At 34.4% G+C, this 26310-nt stretch overlaps 1 protein-coding gene across 1 annotated transcript in view; it reads left to right on the forward strand.

Annotated features, from left to right (window-relative positions):
- The first annotated feature begins 533 nt into the window (after nt 1–533).
- The window catches only part of LOC106668868 (zinc finger protein Gfi-1b-like), a 47681-nt gene continuing 21904 nt past the window's right edge, over nt 534–26310 (forward strand). Inside the window, exons 1-4 of the mRNA XM_014398018.2 lie at nt 534–591; nt 22893–23023; nt 25821–25967; nt 26062–26276. Of these exons, the coding sequence (XP_014253504.1) occupies nt 22894–23023; nt 25821–25967; nt 26062–26276 (492 nt within the window). The 5' untranslated portion in view covers nt 534–591; nt 22893. The remainder of the gene's footprint in view (nt 592–22892; nt 23024–25820; nt 25968–26061; nt 26277–26310) is intronic.

A 26310-nucleotide genomic window follows, 5' to 3' on the forward strand; every position in this document is an offset into this window, starting at 1 on the left:
AAATAAATTTCTAAAAAATTGAATTTGTATCAGTTCTAAACATTAAAATCTTACGGTTTTTTGACTGATCCAGTTTTGGCCTGACGGTGCAGATTTTCTGTAAAACCAACTAGTTAAGTCTGATTTTATCTGGGATTTTCTAGAAGAAATTACGCAAGATAAATAAATAAATGTAACAGTAGACGTAATAAATAAAATAGACGATAAACCACGATTTTAATAAATTTATGGATTGTTAACAGTCCTGAAAACTTAATAGTAATTGTTTTTGTATCGATCGCCCATTGGTCTGAAGGGTGTGAGTGTATGTTGAGTGTTCCGTCCTTGATTTGCGACGAGTGGGTCCGTTTGGCGTCGCCCCCTCCACGTAGTACGTGGCCGGGCCGGGCTGGGATTGGTTCCGCTCCGTCCCGTACTGTCGTTCATCCCCTTCCGAGCGGCCAATCGCCTCCTGCCCGGGCCCCACCAATCACTGGCAATCACTCCTCCTTCTCCTCCCTTCGGCAAAGCTTTCAGTCAACCTCGAGCTTCGCTTGAGTCCACAAGTGTGAAAAGAGTGCCTCTCGGACTCGACAGACGATACTTCACCACGTGAGTACTGCTTTTTCAAAGTTTTTATTCCATTTTTCAATTCCTTCGTTTACGTTCAGGTACTTTTAGTCTAAAATGCTAAGAAACAGCCAGCATAGATTGTTACCGAATCAGTCAAAAAAATTTACTTTGCAAATTTTTTTTAAAACATAAATAATAAACAAAGTTAGATCACCATATCATGATTTATATAAAACCTTTGTTAGTAAAGGCAATAACATAATCAATAATAGCTTTCATAATACTTACATTTAACAAGAAAATTATGGATCAAGGTTCAAACGAATTTGAAAGAAAGAAGAACAGTCTTGAAGCTTTTTTGTTTGTTCCTTCATCAGGACATCGAAACTTATTTTTAAGACAATTGTGATTTAGATGATGTGATGATTGGCGGATAGATCTCATCCACTTTACGAAGCAAAACGCATGATTGGTTAAAGAAATAATTTCAGTGTTTTTATTGCATTTCTCAAGTCCTTAGCTTAAGTTTGAGCAATTTTCGTCTAAAATGAACAGAATTGGCAAGCGCAAATTTTTTTTACCGAATCCGTCAAAAAATTTTGACCTCGAAAATTTTTTTAACATAAATAATGAACAAAGTCAGATCACCATGATTTATATGAAAACTTTGCTATTAAAAGCAAACAACATAATAACAACAGCAAATAACATAATAAAATAATAGCTTTCATAATATTTAAATTCAACAAGAAAATTATGGATACAAAAGATCAGGAATCAAAACAAATTTGAAAGAAAAAAAGAACTTTCTTGAAGCTTTTTGCTTTATTCCTTCTTCAAGACATCGAAACTTATTTCTAAGACGTAATGTAGAATGGACTGGCTATAGATCTCGACTACAATTTTACTCTAAAATGAACAGAATTGGCCGGCACAGATTTCTTTTTTACCGAATCAGTCAAAAAATTTTACCTTTAAAAAAACAAAAACAATTATAAATAAACAATGGAAAGTCAGATTATCATATTATGATTTATTTAAAAACTTTGTTATTAAAGGCAATAACATAATAAAAAGAATAGCTTTTTTAATACTGCATTTCAACAGGAAAATTATACAAAAGATCAGGGATAAAACGAATTTGAAAGAAAGAAAGAACACTCATTTCTTAAGCTTCTTCGGTTTATTCCTTCATCAGGACTTCCAAACTTATTTCTAAGACAATGTGATGTAGAATGGCTATAGATCTCGTCCACTTTACTAAGCAAAACAAATTGAAGACATAATTTCGAATATGATAAGTATATCATTAGTTTCAAGTCATGATGAAAGAATAAAGTGAAGATGTACGGTTTGTTATTTTTATTATTATATGTGTATTTTTGTGTTGTATTCCAATTAACTACAGGGTTTTTAATTTCGAAAATTAATTTGAAAGGGCAGATGTAAGTTTAGAAAAACATTTTCCTTGTTGTGCCAAAAAGTTACAAAAACCAAATCAACTTAACAAATCTGTGAGTAGAATCATCAAAATCATCATACAAAAAATGAAAAAACATTTTTGTTGAATCATAAAAAAAACCTTAAGTACGAATTTGCATAAACATACAAAAATTGATATTTTTGGCTGTATTCGCCTCAAATCCCCCCCCCATATTATGTGTTCTTAAAAGGCATAAAACATCCGGATTTTACTCAGGTACAACGTTATCACAATTATTCGAAAGTATATTTATTCATCTTTTAGACTTTCCTTACGAGATATTTGATTTTATGTCAGTTAAAGTGAGAAAAACAAGAATAAAATTTTAAAAAATCTTTAAACGTTTTATTTGATATCTCTAAATCTAGTTTATTTACAGGGCACTCTCAACACGACACGCAAGAATGGTACAATTACACAGAAGACAAACACTTAGCCCTTAAAGATGATCTCAATAAAGATCGAAACGTTGGCGCGATAAAGAAAGTGTTTTTCTGAAACCTACGTCACACCAGACCGCATCTCACGATTTCTGAATAATTATCGATTAACGGTCACTAATCACCACACATTTATTTACAGAGACCAAATGTGTTTATTACATGTAGATTCTAGGGTTCGAAATCCTTGCAAAATCTTCTCTCTTCTCTTCAGTGAAGCCATTTTTAAATCATCAACATTCTTGTGAGTTTCGAAAAAAAATTGGTGGTTTTAGAATGCAAACGAACAATCTGAGAAATTTGTCCAAAAATTTTATTGAGAGTTTTTTTCTGGCTCAGAAAATGAATATCAACTTAGATTCTTGCTAGAAAAAAAAAGAAAAGAAATATATATATTTAACCTAATTTAACCTAAACATAAAAACACGGAAAGAGTCGATCTGCGGGCGATCAAATTCGACCTTACAATACATAATTATGTATAACGTAATAGTTTTATTAATTAATTTTACATGTGTCTGTTACTAAACAGGCGAAATTTCTAATTAATCTCATGTTGTTTGTAATAATATTCAACAATTTTGATAGAAAATATTTAATCGCTTTTATTTATGTATAATATTCATACAATTCAAATATCAAAAATTAAAAAACAAATGCTTTTCTTAGGAAAATCTACCTTTGATTATGCAAAAATTAATATTTAGTCAGACGACGAATCGGCCAAACTGTTGGGCAAATGTAGTAAAAATAATTTGTATCATTTATTGTATTTATTTTGAATTATTTAACCATTTTCTTTTTAGCATTAACACTTCCACTATCTTTTTATTATATTGTTTTCTTGTAAAAACATCAATAAAACCGCGCAAATAGTGTGACAAGCGTCCTGTTTGCACTTGGTACACAGAATTGATTTCTAGTGTTTCCTGTGCACAAACAAAAAAAATTTATGAGCACCGGAAAGTAGGGTATAAAAATGTACATAAAACCCTTATACATTTCCCTTAAATAGTTATAATTTATAAATAGTTTTCTATCATCGAAGCGTTCTAAGATTAAGAGCCAAAAAAATATATAATTTATTTTAAATAAATTTTTGTATGTACATTTCTAAATACAGTACTTTAAATAATAGGATTTTTCAATCTTCAGTTTTTTCACAATTTCATAAGCCAAATATTTCATTTTTATTCCAAATCCGTGCTTACGTAATGTAACTCGATGAAAATTTGAGAAACTGACTTTTTCGATCGTGTACAAAGCGAAAATAATCCCACTTGATACACTATGAATCAACCCGTTGGTCTAGAGTCGCCCGTGTAAATCAGCAAGACAGGGCCACACGGACCCCCATCGTTCGGCGGAATAACCGCTTTCATTTTCACCTGTCTCCAGCCCAAACTGACCTTGTTCAAAATATGCAAATGACAGTTTTAATACAATTTTTGAAACTCGCCCAGCATCAATTAACAGCGCAAATTACAATGAAAACAGGCGGATTTCTTCACCTTGAAACCGCAAACTGTTTACATTCAGTACAAGATCAATTTGAATCTGTTTATCCGATTGTGTGTTCGAGTTGAATTTCAAATTATTCTCAAACTATTTGTCGAATCTCCCAAATTTGTATTATTAGTCATTAATCTAGTTAACAAAAATTTAAATTTCTTACGTTGTTATACACATTTGCTCAAAATTGGGCCTATTTAATTGAGAGTTAACTTAAAGCCATGTACGTCTTGATATAAACAACCTCTTTTATGTCAATAATAATTCATTGAGTTAATGGTAGCGACAGTTTCCTCAAGACCGATTGTTTTTAGTAATGTGTGGTGGGTAGTGACCGTTAATCGATAATTATTCAGAAATCTCACGATTTCTGAATAATAATTGTTTTTAGTAATAATGGCTGATTCAGGAAAAATTAAAAGAAAGGTTTATTTAAGAAGTTTTTTATTTCGTCGTTTAAGTATCACACAACATACACTACACAAGTTCTTTACGCATTTTTCCATTTGTCCTATTGTGTCACTTTAGATTTCATAGTTGGGCTGTTTCAGATTATTCTAATCCGATTTGTCGTTGTTGGTTTGTCTCTGTAAAGCCTGGTCCGAGTTACAAGTAGTCTGAAGTAAGGCTGCACAACCACCCCTACAGCTTCTTGTAGTTTTGTCATTTTCGATTATTTGATCTGCCAGAGGCGTTTAAGCATTTCGCCATCTTCAGTGGTTCATCGGTGGGTTATATTTTTAAATCGTATTCGTTCTTATAATTTTGACTTCCCACCGCAGACTTCAAGAGTGCTTTACATAAATGTCGCTGTTGTTCGATTTGGTGGATTAATTTATCTTGGTTTTGACCGGCCTTAAGACCTAAGTAGTTTGATCGTTTTCAATGAACCTGGTCCGCTTTCCCTCGCTCTTTATTGGTTTATCTGAAGCGTTTCGTCATTTTCCTTTCCTCGGTAGGGAGTTTTTGAAGAAACCATGGTTCACTTTAATTGATTTAACTGTCAAATTCTTTCTTAATCTCTGCTGGATAATGTCAAAATTATAAACGTTCACACTGTCAAAAATACTCACATACTAACCAATAAATAGGGACATTCTTAGACGATTCTGCCAGACCAAATAATATAAAACGTCACAATTATAGGACACTAGACATTATACTGCTTCCGTCTTCTTATTTCCGAATTGATTTAAAGTCGCAGTTCCAAAATAAATTATTTTGGACAGTCACGAATTTGCAAGTTCATAGATACATATCAATTGACCTTCTTTGTGCCGAAGTCAAGCTTGGCGCTGTCCAATAATACTTGTATCCTGTCTCGGATCGTGTAAAAACAATTAACAAAAGGACACAGGGACCAGCTGGCTAGAAGCCGAAACGTGTCTGTCCCGTCAAATCAGCGAGGATAGGCGGACCATCGGAAACGACCATATGGCAGGTTCATCTCTTTGCACAGTTCAAGGAAAAAATCTTATAACAAATGATCTTGCTGAATTTTTGTTTGCCTAAACTCAACGTTGGGCGTTGTGTGGAACAGGTCCTTTTAGACTAATGATCTAATCTCATCATAATCGTAGGAAATATAATAATGTCAGCTTGTAATAGTCTAAACTGCTAATATGGCTTCTTGTAAAGACAATCAGAAAATTATGTTTTATTAGGGTGTATCGTGGTTAATTAATTTTATCCTTCTACTAAAAACGCTATAATATAATCAATTGAGTCATGTCACACAAACATCTTCTTGTGGCATCCCCTTCACCTTTTATTACTCAATAATGCTTATTTCCAATAAAAACGTACTGGGCGTTTTCAGATTACCTGAATACCACGGATTTCGTGCTTTTGGAGATCGTTAGTCGTTTTTGTAATGTTGACGAGGGCGGGACGAGCGAGTGTGCCAATGTCGAAATACACGCGACGCCCTGACCCTCCGAGTCACAGGGAGCGTTCAATTAGCTTTATAAGGCTGAATCATCGTAATGACGATTTCTAAGCTGCCGTCTCCTCACTTCCGAATTGATTTAAAGTCGCAAGTTCAGAAATAAATTTTGGATAGTCACGACTTTGCAAGTTCGTGCTTTTTAACTAGTGGCCAACAATCGTCATAGGTGAGAATAAATGGAAAATGATAGTTTTAAAAGTTTCATTATAAGATTTGATTTTATTTGAGCTTTTGTTCAAAATCGCATACAAAAAAGATAAACATCAGAATTCTGTATAGGGAAAAAATATAAACTGACACTCTCTCTCTCTCTCGCTCTCTCTCTCTCTCTCTCTCTCACTCTCTCTCTCTCTCTCTCTCTCTCTCTCCCTCTGCTCTCTTTTTGTATTGTTGTTGTTATAATTTACCAATTGTCCTGCTACACACATACTTTTTGTCTATCTCCCTCTCACACTTTCAGCATCTTCATTTTGCGTCCTCTCACTCTCTCTCTCTCTCTTTCTCTCTCTCTCTCTCTTTCTTTCTCTTTCTCTTTCTCCCCTCCCTCTCTCTCTCTCTGAAAACATAAATAAACTAAATATAAGCTTACAAAATCGACTTGATTGGAGTAAAACTCATGGATTCTTTTAGCAAATGCTAAAAAATCTAAAGCAATAATCTTAGGACATCACATACAACTAAATAATACAGATTATAACAATATTTCAAAAATAGTAGCAAATAAAAATATTCTTAACTTTGAAAATAGCATCAAAATCTTAGGATTAATTTTTGATAAATACTTAAATTGGAATATACAAATTGATAAAACATGTAATAAAATATACTCAATTTTACATCAACTTAAAAAATTATTCAAAACTAATAACAAAAAGCAAAGTTGAAATTGTATAAAGTTTTATGCATATATCCATATGTTATATACTGTCTAGCTGTAATATCACATCTAAATTACAGCACTAAATTAAAAGTTGGCCTAAATACATGTATACGATATATAAGAAACCTACAATATGTTTCAAGAATACATGACAGATATAAATATTTAGACTTTTTGAAAATAGAAGACATAATAAAATATAAAATAATAACTCTAATAATGTGATATTGACGAATAAACAATCCTACCTAGTAGAAATGATACAACCCATGCAATCAAAAATTACACGCCTAAATAAAATGTATAAAAATCCATTATGCAGAACACAATCATACCAAAATTCATTTATCCCAACAAGTATTCCACTGTATAACTAACTTCCCAATTATGTAAAATCATGTGAATCTCAAAATTCGTATAAAGAAGCTCTGAAAAAATATCTATCATATATGTACTCCTAACATAGACTAATAGAATATACTGAATTTTTTAAACTTGCGTTTGTATAAAGGAAACGTTTATAGAATTTAATTTTTCTATATGTTTGTAAAATCTTTGTTTAATTTAATTGATAATCAATTTTAATGGATCTGTTAGATACAACACTAAAACAGTTAAACAAAATATTGTAATTCCAAAAAGTTAAACTGGTAAATGTAAAAATCCATGTTGGAAATAGATATCTACTATATAAGTTATTATGGGTTAATAAGTTAGTTAATCCATGTATTATGTTTGAGCATTTGTCCGAAATCATATAAAAACAAGATAACCATTAGAATTCTGTATAGGGAAAAAATATAAACTAATCTCTCTCTCTCTCTCTCTTTTTCTCTCTCTCTCTCTCTCTCTCCATCCCTCCCTCTCTCCCACTCTCTCACACACTCTCACTCTCTCTCTCTCTCTTTATCTATCTATCTATCCATCTATCTATCTTATCTATCTATATCTATCTGTCTCTCTATCTACCTATATTTTTTCCTAACTATATGTTACTAACAATTTATTTATTTTTGCATATTTATGATCTATCTGCATTTGTATATATCAATCTACTTCCCTGTCTCTTTTTCTAGTTTTCAATCTTTCTATGTTTTTAACATTGATCTGTTTTCACTTATACTTCGTTATTTCTATTTCTCTTTCTATATATCTACAGATATAATGTTCTATCTGTTTCCAAGTGTACCTCAATTTGTCCTTATATCCATTTATCTATTTGTTTAACTTTCTCATTCCATTTGTTCATTTGTTTTACATCTCTCATCCCTTTCAAGTGCGTCTTAGACGATACAGTTTAATATGTGATTTTAAACTAGATAGATACAAATAAAAAGCCAAGTAATCCATACAAACTTGGCTGGGCGCTAATAAAATTAAAATTATCCCAAGATTTTTTTTTTCAGTAATCCATATTTATGATTAAGCACGATGTAGTGGCGGCAGAAGGATGCGGTAATGAGTGGGACGCCGTGTTCCATAAATTGTGGTGGCAACGTTTTATCTTCTAATTAAACTGATATCAATCATGAAATTGAACATGACACGAAAATAACCCTGGGTTGCACTCTCTTTGTCCAGATCCTTATCTGGGCCGGTGGCCGAATTAGTTATTTATTTCGGAAAAGTGTTTCGCCGCTCGGGTTGTGATTGAAATTCGGCCCTTGTTTTTTGACGTTATCGCGAGGTGAAACCGGGACTCCTTATTGTCCAAATGACAATGTTGTCGGAAAGATACCCATTGTGCCACTAAACATGCTTGATATTCAAAAATAAACGTCGGTTACAACGCGGCTTCTTTTCGAACAATATTGACAATTCTATAACGACAAATTTGTAAATGAACTGTATCAATGAATCGGGTTTATTTTTACAACAATTGGTATCATTAAAGTACATACTATTGTATGGTGTGATAGCTCGATCATTGGTGATAAACCAATAATCTTGCATATGCGATATTTACATATACTGATTTGAGCTGATGAAGCTAAATTTTTCATTTTTGTCCACTAATTTATTGCTGTTCTAAGCTATTTGAAGCTATTGAGAAACGTTTGGAAGAAAGTTTGATAATAAGTCATGTTGATTTCACCGCTGAATTTTTAAGCCTCTCATTTTTGAAACATCGCTAAATGTATAAAGTAAACTAAGGGACCTAGTATGATCCCCTGTGGGATACACCCGCATTAATTTTTCAGCCATTTTCAATTCTTGTCTGATTTTAAAATATCGGTCAGTTAATTAGGATGTTGTAATATCTATATACTGTTTTGTCAACTTGCTGTTTATTGTTCACTAATTGGCATATCACTCCGCCACTGGGTGCACCAGTCTATAATGTGTAGGTGTTCTTAGATTGTTTTTGTTGTTAAGTATGGCTGGAATTTGTGATTGCTGTGTCGTACGCGTAAACTTTCGGAATATCTGGTATGCCAGCAGTGTGAGTTGCGTAGAACGTTGGTCCTAAAATACTTCCTTGCGGAACGTCCGCTTTGAATAGCATGACGAGTAAAAAATCGGAGATAATTCTTACTTTATTAAACCAGCGATCCGAGAGGAAGGACTTTAGGACGATACAGTGTACGTTTTGACACCACTTTCGGTCATTGTTTTCTACAGTTATTCAGATATCGTGAGATCTGAATAACTATCGATTAACGGTCACTAATCTCTACACATTGTTTTCTACAGTGAAAAATCGCATTGACTACTTTAAAGAACTGCTGGGCAATAAAATGAATCAGAACCCAAATTGATGAGAGAGGAATTACTTTTGAGAGTTTAAGGAGAAGACATTCCACCATTTTGGATTAGATAAGGAGTCTTATTTACCTATAAAAGGATATGTCACGGTGGATTTGTGATATTTTTGGATTGCGGTTATGGATAGTTAACATTGAATGGAGAAATTAATGAAATATTGGGCACTAGTGCTTTTTATTGGTAAGTTTTGGGGAATTTTATGAATAACTATAGACAATTAATTAACGTTTTCAGTTGAGATAAAAAAGTCAATGGCACGAGCGGGATTCGAATTTATCTCAACTGAAAACCTTAATTAATTGTAAGATATTAATTGGTCAAGCGGACCACGAAACTAGTGAATTTAATAATTATAGATATACAACTCTTCCAAGTTTTCATTTTGCAACTAGTGCAAAGTGAAAGTATCTGAATAAAAGTTTTCTTCGTGTTCGTTTGAGATAGAATGTGCATTTCAAACAATCTCGCCCCATCGTTTGTCGAACAAATTTTTAAACGATTTTATCAAAATCATTTCACCCAAAGCAAAATAATTTTTGGGGAGAAATAGAATCAAACAGTTGTTTAAATAAGTCAACCAAAACCAAAATCGACTATCCTGGTTGACCTGTCCTTTTTTTGAGGCTGGCAAGTTTCATAAAATCTGGTTTACATTAACCTAGGCTGAGAACTCGATATAAAAAAAGCCCTGAGAAAGAAAAGCAGTTTGTAATTTGCAAACAATGCGTATCCGCTCGGGTAAATTTCTCTTAACCCCGGTTTAAAATGGTTGAACAAATTTAGAAATAAAACCTTCACCATTTTGTAAGCTAAAATTTAAAAGCAGTAAGACACACGAAAACGTCCTTTGCAAAATAACTAACATACTACAAACGTGAAGAAGAAATCCATGGCAGGTCGTATTTGAAATTTTGAAGTTGAACTGGGCCTGAGATACCGTGTATAATTTTTCTCCAAAAAAAGGTAAAACTTTGAAACTAGACTAAAATATATAAAAGAAGTACTTTTTTTTTAATAGTGTCATTGGCTAAAGAGATATTCAGCCGGGCCATCTAAAAAGGATACTCTTTATATTAAATGTGGATTTTTTCATTAAAAAAACAGATGATTTTACAAAATTGACGTATTGTGCAATGATTATTCAAAAATCGTGAGATGCGGTCTGGTGTGATGTAGGTTTCAGAAAAACATTTTCTTTATCGTGCCAACGTTTCGATCTTTATTGATATCATCTTCAGAGCTCAAAGTATTGTTTTCTATGCAGATGTGTCGTATTCAGAGTGCCACTCTCGAAACACAATAATGATACATCTTCCCAGAAAACAAACCCTAGGAGCGGAGAAATACAAGATGGTGGTATTAAATGGAAGCACATATACTTGCAACCTTACGAACTTCAAGGAAGTAGTTATTTCTTAACAATTAGAATTCGTTTTAAACTTCCCTTAAAGCTTTTGCATACGAAATTTAGATCATAAAAAATAGATTTTTGAGCAGGACTCGCCAGGGGCAATTTTTTTCTTTGGTCTATCAGACGCGTTTATATTGTACTTTTCGTCATTTGGAGTACTTGGTCAGGGATATAAGTAGGGTAAATGCGTATCCAACCAAGTGAGAATAAGCAGACCAAAATGATCGGTAACGACAAAATATTTTTTTTCTGGATTCGCAGTGGGCATTTTTTTCCGGCGATCCCCTGTGTTCCACTTAAAAATTCATAACTATTTTGAATGTGATGATTAATGACCGTTAGTCTATGATTATTCGGAAATCGTGAGGTGCGGTAGGTTTCAGCAAAGCATTTATCGTGCCAACGTTTCGATCTTTATTGAGACATTTTCAGGGCCTGGGATTTACAAGCATTGTTTAAATTTAACAAATACGTGTAGAATGTGGAAAAAAGTGAATTTATTCAATGCAAAAAAATATTTTTTATATTCAATCAAAGTATTTCTACTCATTCAAAGTGTTTGTTTTCTGCGTAATTGTGCCATTCTTGCGTGTCGTGTTGAGAGTGCCAGTGAGATATTGCTATTTTATGTTTATATACGTTGGATATATAGAAATACTTTAATTGAATATAAAAATATTTTTTGCATTGTATAAATTCACTTTTTTCCACATCCTACATGTATTTGTTAAATGTAAACAATGATTGTAAATCCCAGGCCCTGAAGATGATCTCAATAAAGATTGAAACGTTGGCACGATAAAGAAAATATTTTCCTGAAACCTACATCACACCAGACCGCATCTCACGATTTCCGAATAATCATTGATCACGGTCACTATTCACCACACACGTATTGTGCAATTTTTAAAATTGATCTACGATTGGATGAACACTTGTTCAACCCATCGACATTCTCTTTACTGGATCCGTAGATTTTTACGAACTCAGTAAATTGGTCAGTGGATATCAGTTCAATATAATGTTCCATAAATGAAATGCAATATCTGTACTTAGAATTGTCTGCTCAAAGTTTTACCATCATGTTCTACATCAGCAAAATTCAGCATCCATGGCAAGATTAAGGCAGTATAAAAAAAATCAGGCCATTATTTAATATTGTATGTCCCTTTTAAATAGAAACTTTACTAAAACCTTTTCCAAAAATCTACAATCTCAGAAGAGATATTTGTTATTTTAATTAGTCAATCGATAAGATTGTTTACATTTTTTTGTTTTGTTCTACTCTGTTAATCAAAACGATCGGTCACCCGGTACGGCATGGGCGATGAGCTCTTTAAAATGTAAGCCCCATTAATACGCGAAAGCATAATTTGTCGGGCCTTTCCGAACCTTGACGCAAAGTGGACAATTATAATTTCAATAATTCACCCAGTTCCAGCATGAAAGGAAATCAGAATGGTGGCTAATCACCCGGTACACTCGTTGATTATAGATCCATGATCGGCAATTAATGTCCGAGGGAGGGTGTATGAACTCAGCGACCCGATTGATTTTTTTATTTTTTTGAGAAGATTAGTTATAAAAAATCAATCCGTCAAACTAATCGATCTGTAATTCCTAAGATTTTTCCTTATGCGAGAAAAGCTATGCGTCAATTATTCAAAGGGAACTTTTTATTTTGGAAATTGTTATTTGCTCTCGCGGCGATGTTTTTTTTTTTTTTTTTTTTTTTTTTTTTTTTTTTTTTTTTTTTTTTTTTTTTCCCAAGTGAGATTAAGCTCAATTATTTTGCAATCGACTCTCTTATTTTTCTTTATCTTATTCTCTATGCAATTGGTCCGTTTGGTTTTTGAATACTTCAAAGTTTAAGATTATATTATGATAGGGAAAGAAAAAAAAATAACAGGAAGATTTGTCAACGAAGTTGGTTTGTATTTGATAAGCGCTTTCCTGGCATAAAAAATGCCAGCATTTCAGTGACAACTTGAACAAACAAACGCCGCAAACAACTCAATCGATCGCAAATCCTACTTATAATCACAGTAATCATAACGACGCCCATTTTCTTCTTTTTTCCACGTCTGAAGCCACTTTCTGACCGGACTTCCAAAATAACCATTTTTCAACAGAAATTGTTGGTTCGTTTGAAAAGGTGCGAACTTAGAAACGTTTAAACATTAAAAGTAGATAAAACAAAAATAACTGAAATATTTCTTTAGTTCGGCTTTTCCTAGATGTTCCAGTTTCTGATCATTTGGTCGTATGTTAATATTGGGTTGTCCGGAAAATAATGCAGGATTTTAAGTTTTCATTAAAAAAAATCTATATAAAATATTCTGTTTACGTTTAAAGGATTACTCATTTGTATGAATGTCAACACTTATTAATCCTCTTCCAAATGATATTGTTTGTTTACCTCTGTAGCATTCCGCTACTTGGAAATAATTCAGTCATCCTTATAATGTCAAAGCGAGAATTTCGTACGATTTTCTTTTACGAGTTTAAACTCGGCCGAAGCGGAGCCCAAACGGCTAGAAACATTAACCAAGTCTGGGGCGAGGGTTGTGTTAATGAGTGCACTGTGCAAAGGTGGTTTAAAAAATTTCGGGAGGGAGATTTCAGCCTTGAAGATGAAGAAGGTCGTGGAAGGCCTTCCTCTCTTAATGATGATGTTCTGCGATCAGTGGTGGAAGAAAACCCCAAAACAACTGTTCGAGAACTTGCAGAGCAACTCAACGTCAGTAAAACGACCGTCGCTGACCACCTCAAGGCGATTGGAAAAGTGAAAAAACTCGAAAATTGGGTTCCACACTCATTAAACGATCGCCAAAAAAATCAGCGCTTTGATGTTTGTGCATCACTTCTTTGTCGAAACAAAAATGACCCATTTCTGGCCAGAATTGTTACATGTGACGAAAAGTGGATTCTCTACGATAACACTAGACGTTCTGGACAGTGGCTCGACAAAGGAGAAGCTCCAATACATTTTCCAAAGCCCCCAACTCATCAAAAAAAGGTAATGGTTACGGTATGGTGGGCTTCATTTGGTTTAATACACTACAGCTTCTTAAATCCTGGCGAAACCATCAATGCTGAATCATACTGTAACCAAATTAATACCATGCATCAGAAATTGGCAGTAATGAAGCCCTCTTTGGTCAATCGGAAAGGGCCCATTTTGTTGCATGACAACGCTCGACCACATGTGTCACGTGTAACGTCACAAAAATTATTGGAGCTTGGCTATGAAACTTTGCCTCACCCACCCTACTCTCCAGACCTCTCGCCTACTGACTACCATTTTTTTAGACACCTGGACCACTACTTACAACACATAATATTCAAAAATCAAACGGAACTGGAAAATGCATTTATTGACTTTATCAATTCTAAAAATTCTGAATTCTACTCAGACGGAATTAATAAGTTACCAACACGTTGGGAGAAATGTATTGAGAGTATGGGAAATTATTTTGATTAAAGAACATTGCTTTAAAGTAACTAGTTTCTTTTTTTTTGTTTAATACCAAAATCCTGCATTATTTTCCGGACAACCCAATACGTTTTACAGGAATCCAGGCAAACCAGGATTGTTGGAAGTAAACAGGATTTACTTCGGCACGAAGAAAATTGCTATAAATTTCGAGGTAGGCCAGGTTATGAACCTGTTTGTTTGGTCCTCCAAACTTCGGTTATTGTCTGTCAGAAGCGTTTAATCATTTCACCATCTTCGATGGTGGGCCTGTGCGTTATTTTGTCAATCATGTTTGCCATCACGCCGGAGACTTCAAGAAGAAAGCTTACATTAATAGATTTCTTATCGAAGTGGGTATCCTTTATTTGTATTTGTTTTTTCTTAATGACCATAAACTGGGTGGACCGTTGGAGAGATTAATATTTCAGGATATTACCCTACGACACATCGAACTAAACATTACCTACTAAAGTTATTCTCAAGTATAATCGAGATATTTAATTTTTCAGGTAATTTCAACCTTTCGCACTTTACACAAGGCCTCTCGTATCATAAAATTTTAAACTTCCATTAAATCAAAGTAAAAACATTCAAAAACCTACGAGACCTGGACAGTTTTTTAAAAATTAAAACGTTGAAAAAATTAAAAAATTCATAAAATTGAATGTTAAAAGTCTTATCCTTCTTGAAATATGCAAGTCTGACATTTTTTTTAATGTAAAATTTTGCGTCAAACAGTATTTATTCGTTAACTTTTTATTACTTTAATTCTTTTTGAATAAAAGTTTCAAAATGTTAATGACTAATTTGTTACCATTTTTTAACCAAAAAATCAGATTTTTAGCAATGAAACATTAATTTTATAATGGCAGTTAATGACCTGTAAGAAATGGAGTACATTTATTTAATACTTTACTAGCAGCAACTTTTCCTTAATTGACATATATGTCAATATTTACAGAAGCAAGAAAATCTTACTTTAACTTTAGACAAAACCTTTTGAAACACATAAAATTCTCTTCTCTTCTAAATGATTTTACATTTACTTAATTTTTGCCAAAAGTGACAAACAAATGACCTCCTAGGATTTGCATTGTTTTTTGTGTTTTTTTAGATAAAATTACAATAGGGTTAACATTTTTTTAAATACTGAGGACTTTATGGAATAAAGTGGTGAAAGGTTGAAATAACCTCCAAAGAGAAATACCTCGAAAAATTTAGAATCTGACTTAAAGCCTTTTTAGTCCAATTTGACATGTAGGATAACCTGAAATATTGACATCTATTCTCGGGACAGCCTGTATATGACAAAAAAATCATATGTTAAACAACTATAATGAAAACATATTAATAAATAAACTTATGAAGAGGTTGCACAGAATTCAATTTCCAACATGAATATTATATTATTTATTTAATATATTATTTTAAAAAAACGTACTTAAAGTTAATATAAAACGTAATAAAAATATAGTCTTCAATTGCACATAAAAGTCATGTAAAGAATAAGGTGTGGTGATTAGTGACCGTTAATCGATAATTATTCAGAAATCGTGAGATGCGGTCTGGTGGGCACTCTCAACACGACACGCAAGAATGGCACAATTACACAGAAGACAAACACTTTGAGCCCTGAAGATGATCTCAATAAAGATCGAAACGTTGGCACGATAAAGAAAAAGTTTTTCTGAAGCCTACATCACACCAGACCGCATCTCATGATTTCGGAATAACTAAGTAAAGAATAATGAACAAATTACAATCTATAAAATCTTAAATCTTAATTAAACATCCAGTTTGAATAAAATTTCTGTTTTTTCAATAAAATTATCAATGTTGTACTTGCTTGTTTTTATCTAGGTGTTTTTGATAAATACACTATTTTTTCCTTGTTTTCGCGTATCATCTGTGAGGATTTAAAGCCTGCATCCTTCTAGAAATTAGACGAGGGACTTTCTCTACAATGTCAGGCGAGAACACCTGCTTTTAATTTGTTGTGATGTAGATTGCATGATGATAACATGTCTACAAAATATTTTATCACGACATGAAATATATTATACAGGGTGCTCTTTTTTTAGTTTGACCGGCTGAATTTCTATTGAACAAATAGGGTTATCGAAAAACCTAAAAATAGGTGTTTAGTACTTTTTAGTCTAGATTTAAACTTGTACTGTTTTTTAAAATATTTGTTGTTAATTAAACAACTGTTGTTTATGTTTAAATATTTGTTTATAATTCAGAGCCAGGACAATTGAAATTATAAATGAGGACGTTAGAAAGTTTTTACCCATATTAAAGGATTTTTTGAATTGAAAACGATTGCGCATTCAGATTTTAAATTGGTCAAAGAATAACAAAGTTATAGCACAAGGTGGGAAAAGAAATATCTTAATTTCGTTTTTATTATTATTATTTCAATAAGTAATTGTTTTAATAAAAATCCTGTGCTTTGTTTATAAATAGATAATTTTTAAAAGTATCGCCAAGTGAAAAACATAAAATAACAATACATAACAAACATAAAATAACAAGATATTTTAATAGTAGGGAACCGATTGAAGTGAATTTCTTGGGATGGTGTTGATGGATCTGCTAACAGAGGATATGCATGGATTTTAGTTAAAAGACGGTAGCATTTTTTAAAAAAGGTGCTCTACATGTTTCCAACATCAAGAAAAACAAAGTGGAACACAGAGATGTTCGAAAGACCCTCACCGTCATTCCAACAAATTCATAAAAATTACTTGTATCAAAACAGCAAATGAAAATACTTAATGGTAAAAAAGAAATTAAGATATTTCTCTTCGCATCCTGTGCTGTAACTTTGTTATTCTTTGGCCAATTTAAAATTTGACTGCGCCATCGTTTTCAGTGCAAAAAGCCCCTTAAAAATGGGTAAAACTGTTATACGTTTTAATTTCAAATTTCAAAATTGGCTGGCTTTGATGTATCCTGACAACAAATATTTAAATAACTAAACTAGAAATTATAAATTTTTTTTGTTTTTCGATAATGTTTTATGTTCAACAGAAATTCAGTCCGGCAATCTAAAAACGACACCCTGTTTTTATAAAAAGACGTACATCCCTGCCAAAATATCCTTAGGCTTAGGAAAAATAAAAATTATCGAAAAGGTAACTCATCTTTCTTTTGTTTTACTGAATTTTATACGTCAGGATAAGCGATTATATAATTTCTTGTAAAATTATCGGCTTAGTGCATTATAATTAAATTAAACCATTGAACCTCTCCTACCGTTGCTTTAGATCGACGGAAACGCATAATAACTGTGTACCAGGAAAAGTAAATAAACAATAACAATATAGCGGGGTTTCGTGCCAGCAACAGTCGCTTTCCTATCAGATAGGCTTAAAAGCATGTCGGGGCTTGGGTCAGTGCGAATCGATAGGCGACAATCACTGTCTAATGCTCAGAATCGATCCGAGCCATTAACAACTTGGTATCGATCCGAGGGAAGTATTAATCTGCCTGCCACTTTTTAGACTTACAAAGTACGATTCGGTTATTTGCAATTGTAAACCCAGTTTTATTTTCGTTTTTGTCTGTCGGACCGGTTCCTTTTCGAATAAATACGGGTTTCCTTGTCGCTTTTCAATTGCTTTACTTTTGTACCGTTGCCTTTCGAAAAATTATTCCTAATCAGTGTACAATGAGACAGAATTGATTATTACTACATATATTAACAACATCTTTAATAATTATACAATTAAAAAGAAAAACTATTAGTTTAAACTTAAATTGGACGCTGCCACCTTACCATTAGTCAATATAGTTAATATAGCTTTAACAAATTTAAAATTTATGAGAAGCAGATATTCAATTCGTTATAAAGACAGGATATACGTTTGTTATTGTTTGGTTTAATCAGTTTATCGATCAAAGATACGCCCTTGTTTAAATTGTGACCCAGCCATGAATAATAAATTAAGCCAAAGACAGGTTTTTTCAACTTTCAGTGTTCATTTCAATTTTAATCGTGGATTAGAAAACTACTGGTACAAATTATGCCAATTTCTGTTCGTCATTAGATTCACTAACTGGTTGCCCACAATGTTCGTTGAGTAAAAGTAAAAATTATAAAAAGTAAAGAAATGTCATACAGATAAAGGGTCCGACAATTGTACAATACATCTTTCATACAATTCTCAATTTAAAAAAACTATCGTCTGTACTGGGATTCGAACCCGAGACCGCTACCATGGCAAACGCCCTAACCACTCGGCCACCGCGGCTCCTTATTTTCGTTGTATATCGCTCATCTAGTAAAACGTATAGTTACTAATTTTATTAGTAGTTCAGTAATCAGATCAGGCTACTCACACAATAAACAAAATAATAAAACAAGCATAGACAATATAATAACAAAGCACCATACATAGGAAAATAGGGGTGAAAAAAGTTGTAGACACTTGTTTCAATAACCATTGACATGCACTCGTGGAGTTATTGACTAGCATAGAGAACTTTTCAAGTTAGTTATTCATTTGATGAATAAACCCGAAATGTATTAAAACAAGGCGGAAAAATTATTCGATTTGAAAGGATTGATCCATTGTTGGCGTTTTCAGGCTGTTGCGAACAATGTAAAATTGGTATGGTCCGGATGAAGAAACAAATTCCGTTGTTACAGCCAAGCATTAGACCTATTTTATCGTCATCATCAACGTAAAACAATATTAAAGATGTCTACACATTGGCACAATTACGTTTTTTATCGGTGGTTTCAAATTTTTGAAGACCGAATATTGCCAAGTACTGAGTGGGATCAAGAACTTCACAGTTGGAAAAATTCAAATTTCTCGTATATTTTTCGCGGTTATTTACCCAAAAACTCGTCACTCAATAAAAAATTTAGTGCCTTATAAGATGAAATCTATACAGACATTTTTTGAATCAATAGTTTTGAGTTTACAATCGTTAGTGGCTCAATTGTTGTTACAATTGAGGTGCAGTACTAGTTTAGTACCAAGGATATGTTCAAAAAATCTTGAAACCATTTCTTAAAAACTTAATTATGACAGTATGAAGACTTAATCGTTTAATCCGAAGATGACCTTAAAATAGGTCGAAAGCTTGGCAGTAAAAATTGAGTTTGTTTCTGCATCCAGACCATACCAAGATCCAGATCATTTGTGAGAATAAATCAGCGGTCGACAATCTAGCATTTTAACAGAAAAGCTGTCAGGCGTAAAGGACAGTTGAAAGGAAAAATTGCCTTGAGAAGAGAAAAAATATAATTAAGCATGATTTATAGTTTTATGTTGGTATTATTGATTGATTTTCAAAGAAACTTGTCATAAAAGCTTCGAATCAATTCCTAAAGGACCTTCATTGCGGCCGGATACCATCAAACGTGCCATATCGAGGAGGAATGATATTGTACAAAATTGTATCGGAAATTAGCATCACCGTGGGGATTAATTTCCTTTTTTATCCTGTCAGATAGCTATCTGCGTCGGAGAGGGGAGGATTTATAGGGCTGAATAATCTAGGAGATGGGAAAACAACAGGTGTCAACCAGTTTATCTTCACCGGTTTCGACCTAAGTGCCACGGACGGTCGATACTCGGCGACGGTCAGTTTTAAACGTGTGCCGCCTTTGTAAATGCACACACAGAATCGCTCACGAGTGTTAAGTACGCTTGGCAGACTTCAAAATTTAAGTTTTCTCAGATAAGAAAGAGATCTAAGCACAATGTTTTTTCAATTTCCAAAAAAAAATGTTTTATTTATGATGTTATCTTTATTTCAAATACATTTTTAACCTACTGTGAAGTGAATATATAAATTACATACAAAATCGTAAATTTTCTCGAGAAGACATTTCAAGAATGATAATACCAATGAATATTGAAAAGACTGAACAAACTGACGTCGTTCTTGAAGGGTTCCTCGGGTTCGAGCCCATTACCGAGGCGTTTTAAAGAACAAAAAGATCGTAAAATGATAAAAACAAGGCGAACCGTTGTAAAAGAAAGGTTTATTAAAAGAAAGAGAAAAAGGAGCTGGCGTGCGAGCCCGGCACGTGGAGAACAGGTGAGTCGTCCCGGCCGGAGCACCTGTCAGTTGCGCCCTCTCACTTTCATCCCGTCCCCCTTACGCCAGTTGCTCTCCTTAGCATTTTTGAGATTTTTCCCCTTCGAGAGGCGTCGGCTCGTCTTCTCAGCCTTCTTTCAATCTGAAACTGGGTCATTTTGCCAGAGTTGACAGACATTCGCCGATTAAGGCTAGGAACAGTGAAAACGTGTGATTCTAAGGATCTTACAATCTATAAACCACATTTTACCCAATATATCTTTATCCAACTTGATATAAAATCGTAAATCAGAGATATTCAATGGTAAAACCAAAACCATGAAAATAAGATATTTCATATTAGCAAACTGCTCTGGTGGTTCATTTTTAGTGTAGAACACATAACCTTTTATACGACAAGATGATAATGATTATCATTATACCAATACTTCATACATAACCTCAAATTAGGTTTGTGAAAAGTGAAAAGTAAAACGTTATGTAAGGGCCAAGAAGGCTAGGAATTTGTGCTATTCTAAGCTCGATTTCTTCTTGAGGTGATGAATCTGTAGCTGGGTCGATTAGAAGTGTTTTGGCTTTCTGCAACTTCAGTCGGCATTGTGTATTCTTGTGTGATTTTTTGAGGTCTTCTGGGCGATAGAACTGGGGCTTGTTTGTTCTCCGATCAATTTGGTCTGTTAAAATCGTTTTGGCTTTTTTAATTTTCAATCGCCATCATATATTCTTGTTAGATTTTTTCGTGAGGTTTGCAGGGTGATGAACCTGCGGTTTGGTAGATATTGATCATCTTGGTCTTTTAGAAGCGTTTCGGCTTTTTCCATCTTCAGTCGCTATTTTATCTTGTTGCAAATTTTTTCTAGGTTTGCAAGGTCATAAACCTGTAGGTTGGTCGTGCTCGGATCATTTTGGTCGGTTAGAAGCGTTTGGGCTTTCTGCATCTTCAGTTGCTATTGTATGATCTTGTGAAATTTCTTCTTGAGGTTTGCAAGGTGATTAACCTTGGTTGGTCGTTCTCAGAACATTTTGGTTGGTTAGATGCGCTTTGTGCAAATTCAGTCGGTATTGTGTATCTTGTGTGATTTTTCTTGAGGTCTGCTGGGCGATAAAACTGGGGCTTCTTCGTTCTCCGATCATTTTGGTCTTAGAACCGTTTTGGCTTTTTTAATTTTTAATCGCCATCGTATATTCTTGTGAGATTTTTTCTTGAGGTTTGTAGGGTGATGGTCCTGCGGCTTGGTGGATCTTCCATCATCTTGGTCTGTTGGAAGCGTTTCGGGTTTTTGCATCTTCAGTCGGCATTGTGTGTACTTGTGTGATTTCTTCTTGAGGTCTGCTAGGTGATGATGTACCTTGAAGCTTGCTCGTTTTCTTTGGTATTTCAGACGCCATTTTAAACTCGCGATTGTATTTCCTTGTGAGATTTCTTCTTGAGATCTGATGGATGATCAACTTGAAGTTTGGACTACCGGACTGCTCTGGTTTTTCGCAAACATCAGTGGTTAGTATAAACGACTAAAAAATAACACAATAACCCCCAAGAGGGCAAAATGCTGAGACGCATCTGACGAGCCTAAACAGCGCGGATAAGCAATCAAAACCCACCTGATTTTAGCAGCCTTATCTATTAGAGAATTACTTAAAATGGAGAATAAGAGTAACTGGACAAAATAAATCCAACTAAGCTGAACGAAATTTGAATGGAAAAAGTTATTTATTAAAATTGCGAACAAGACAGATAAAAAAATCAGACAATTTAAAGATCTCAGCCTCCGCAGTTGAACGGAATGATTTCAAGAAACAATAGCGTACCGTTCTTTGTTTTGTTTTGCTTTTTCGTTTTGGACAATATTTTTACTAACCAACACTGCATGTTGGTGTAAACCATTAGGAGTCTGAAAACTGAATGACATTAAGAACTCTACAGACCTGAGAGGTAGAGAACTCTATCATCAACCAGCATTAAAAAGTATTAAATTCACTAATTTCGTGGTCCGCTTGACCAATTAATAAATTACAATTACTTAAGATTTTTAGTTGAGATGAAGAAAAGTTAATGGCACGAGCGGGATTCGAACCCACGATCTTCGGCTAGATACGCTGCTGCTCTACCACTTGAGCTATCGTGACCTCGATCCACTCGGACATCAACTTCCTATCTCAACCCCACCTTATGAGTTTTCCTTCCTTTTTGCCATTTTTTCATCTCTATTAAAAACCTTGATTAATTGTAATTAAAAAGTATATGATTAACATACAGATTTTACTATATTGAAGGGTGTTATTTGATTTTTGATCAGCAAATTCAACTTTTTTTTAAATTATATTTATATTAGAAATTTTTAACGTTAATCGTTTGTTGCAGGATGTTGGAAGGGGCTCCGAGACTGCCTCCAAACCACCCCGTAACCCCGCCCTCCGGGACACCGCCGCCCCCTTACTGGAGGATACCCGAATACCACCCCGTGATACACCATTCTTCCGCCATAAAATCAGGTATACGAGAGCCCTCTTTTTTTTTTTTTTTTAATAAACTTACAAAACACATGAATAAACCATTTTCAACGGCTTTCATACTTCGAGGTGTACAACCTGAGCCCTTGAAGATGAACAAGATTATTTCCATAATAGCCACCTGTGACAACAAACACGCGTTCGGCTTTTCATCGGGCCCCAAAAGTCAATTTGAACCCGGAAGAATGTGAAAAGGGCTCTTGAACCAACAGATGCAACTGATAGGCGATTAACATATATATAATTTAAATACTTTCTCTCAAGTTTTGAGTCGTTATTCGTTATAAACGATTAATTAACCTATGTATTATCTGTAAATAACCGACACAAAATGTAAAACAAACTCTGAACTGATAATCGTAGTGAGATAACTTTTAATGCGATAATTGAACAAAAAACTACATGTAACTTGAGCTTTGCCACCATGTACAACTCGAAAAACCGCGTTTTTCATAAATTGAGTATTTCACTACACATCACATTACAATATAACCAAAATAGTTCTTCTTTTACTACCTGCGTAGATTTTTAATAAGGATATTTTACGTTACTGACAAATAATTTTAAGGTTTTTGTTATGAAATCAACTGATATTTGGTGTTTTCCAATGGTTTTCCCGCCATGTCCACCGGATCTGAATGAAAAAGACTGGTTGCTGAAACCCGCGTAAACCGTGCTACCTGTGTTAAGTGTGTTAAAGTTTTCCTACCAAAGTGTGTCATTCGGATAGCATAGGCTAGGTAGCTAATAGTGTGCCAAAAACGACACCAATCAAAAATTCCAAGGGCGGCGTGAAAAACGAACTCACCGAGAGCCTGATGATCTATCTAAGGGGCTACCAAGGTCCCAAGCACGATTTCTTTTTTAAAATAGAAAATATGTATGAAATTTCGTAAAATCTTAAATTTACTTTGAATAAATCATAATTAAAAAGTAAATTTTAAACTGCTTTTGTTACCATGGGTAGATGATGGTCAAATGCAGAATGTAACCAGTGTCAAGGAACGTGTAAGGTCCCTCATCAGAATGTTTTATAGTGCTGTAAGTATTTGTTGTCTTAGCTATAAAAAATAATTATTCTTGTATTATCTACTGAAAGAATTATAAATTATGCGTTATTTTGTCGGGTGAAGTTCGGCCATCTATCATCCTGTGGTAATTAACGTGTAGGCAATGACAGGATAGACTAGGAATTATTTACTTTCTGTAGGCTTAAGGGTAAGGATAAATGAGATGATAAATTCCGCATCTTGACCTGGGTAGATCTATTGTGCTACTCTATTTTTAGGACTTACTGTCCAGCTGCTATTGTAGGCTCCTTGGTGTAGGGTCTCGCTTATGGCTTTTCTTCTCCTAGTTGCAAACAAGAAAAACATACCGTTTTGCGGCCTCCTCTTCTCCCTGGCAGTATGTGGACAATGTTTCCTCTGTTCCTCTAAACAGTACATGTGCCTAAGAGCTACAGTGCCTGTCAGGAGGAGGTTTGTTGAGGTTACATTCCAGTCTTGCAGACTGCTCTTCTATCAATTCCTCCTCCCTCATGCTTCGGTGTTTGGCCACATAAAGGATCCATGTATTTGTGGCAAGGTGTTAGGCCATAATAGGATTCGAGACCTAGAGAATTCATATTGGCTCCTTTTTTGTCCAACATGTCCACTTTCTCATTGGCTTTATGTTCCCAAATACCCTGGGATACATGCCAGAGTCAGGTCATTGGTGTCAGGGATTCAATAAATTCCATACTTTTTGCCTTTATCTAACATGAGGGTGCCTGTCTGACAGAGATAATGGCTAATCTTCCTAGAAAGTATAACTATTCTTGTTATACCTCTGGCGTGTTCAATACCTAAGATTTCAGAGTGGAAAATTGTTCCATGTTCAATCTTCGGATTCAGGCCGATGGCTACAGTTCCCTGGCCCCAGTCTATTTTTGAGCCGTCAGTGTACCAGTAAGCATTGGAGGTTTTCGGCTTCATACTTCCCTTTCTTGTACAAGTATCTGAAACTTGTTGGTGAAGTTGTACTTTGGAGTAGTGGCATCGATTAGCATGACTTGCATGGCATCGTTCTGTATCTCCTCCCTCAGTTTCCGTTGTTCTTTGACATAGCCTATCCTTGTAGATGGTTGTCCATTTCTGAGCCTGTAGGCCGCAGCTCTGATTTCTCCTTGGATTAGAACATGAAGCGGTGTAAGGTTTAATAACACCTCCGAGGCTGCAATTGGCGTTGTTCTCATGGCTCCAGTCAGTGACTCTGAGACGAGCTTATCTTCGAGTGCTACCTAATAATCTGATTGCCTTAGCCTGCAGGTCTTGTTTCACCATACCACCACCCATATGTCAACATACCTTAGGCTTAACTACTGACTTAATTTTTAAAAAGTAAGCTTAAAAAACCGAAATTTTCATTTCTGCTAAATAACAATCAAATGAATAAACATAATGAAATCAATAAAGAGTCAAAGTAACATAAACTAACATTGGAACTCCAAATCTATCAACATACCATAACAGCAGCCTCGAAGGAAGGAAGATCAAGATGATCGATCGTAATCCGACAAACTACAGTAACATAACTTTTTATTAAATTAAAAGTAATTACGTCATATCGATTTTTAAAAAATCAGAACTTATAATGACAGGTTATTTACGAATTATAGCTAAGTTATGTTTTATTCGCGCCTTAGTAGTTTGTATGTATTGTTATGTATTATATAGATTAGTCAACTAATTGTCAATTATTGTTATTTAAAAAGTGTTGTTTTTAATTTTATGTTTAGAGTACGGCGGAGGCTTTCCTCTGATGCCGTACTTGTGGCACCACGGGCTTTTCATACCGTATTCACCTGCTAGTCAAGAACCAGTGGATCTGAGCCCGCACCGGGCCGGATCGGAAGTCGGGTGTACGCCGGAGAAAACGAAAACCGGTGAGCCGATTAGTACAAATTATAAAAGTCGACCGCTTTGATCGGTCTGTGACCTTTAAAGAGAAACAAACAAACAAAAAAACTGTACTTTCAGGCGAGACTTTTACGGAAATAAGTCGCGATGACAGCGACGAGGAAATGCCTTTGAACCTGTCGACCAAGCACAGAAAACCGGTGGAAATCTGGTCACCATGGTCCATGTGCGAGAAGTCCGGCCACATCGTCCAACTTCACAGCCCGCCCCAGGCGCCTTCGAGCACCACCCCAACTCCCACCGCAACTTCGCACTCTCAAGAAAGAAGTTTCCAGGTAAATTTCAAACTCGAAAACACGTAGTTTTAAA

This window comes from Cimex lectularius, unplaced genomic scaffold (assembly GCF_000648675.2).
Source record: "Cimex lectularius strain Harlan isolate CLEC.00 unplaced genomic scaffold, Clec_2.1 scaffold155, whole genome shotgun sequence".
In the NCBI taxonomy this organism is placed as follows: Eukaryota; Metazoa; Arthropoda; class Insecta; order Hemiptera; family Cimicidae; genus Cimex; species Cimex lectularius.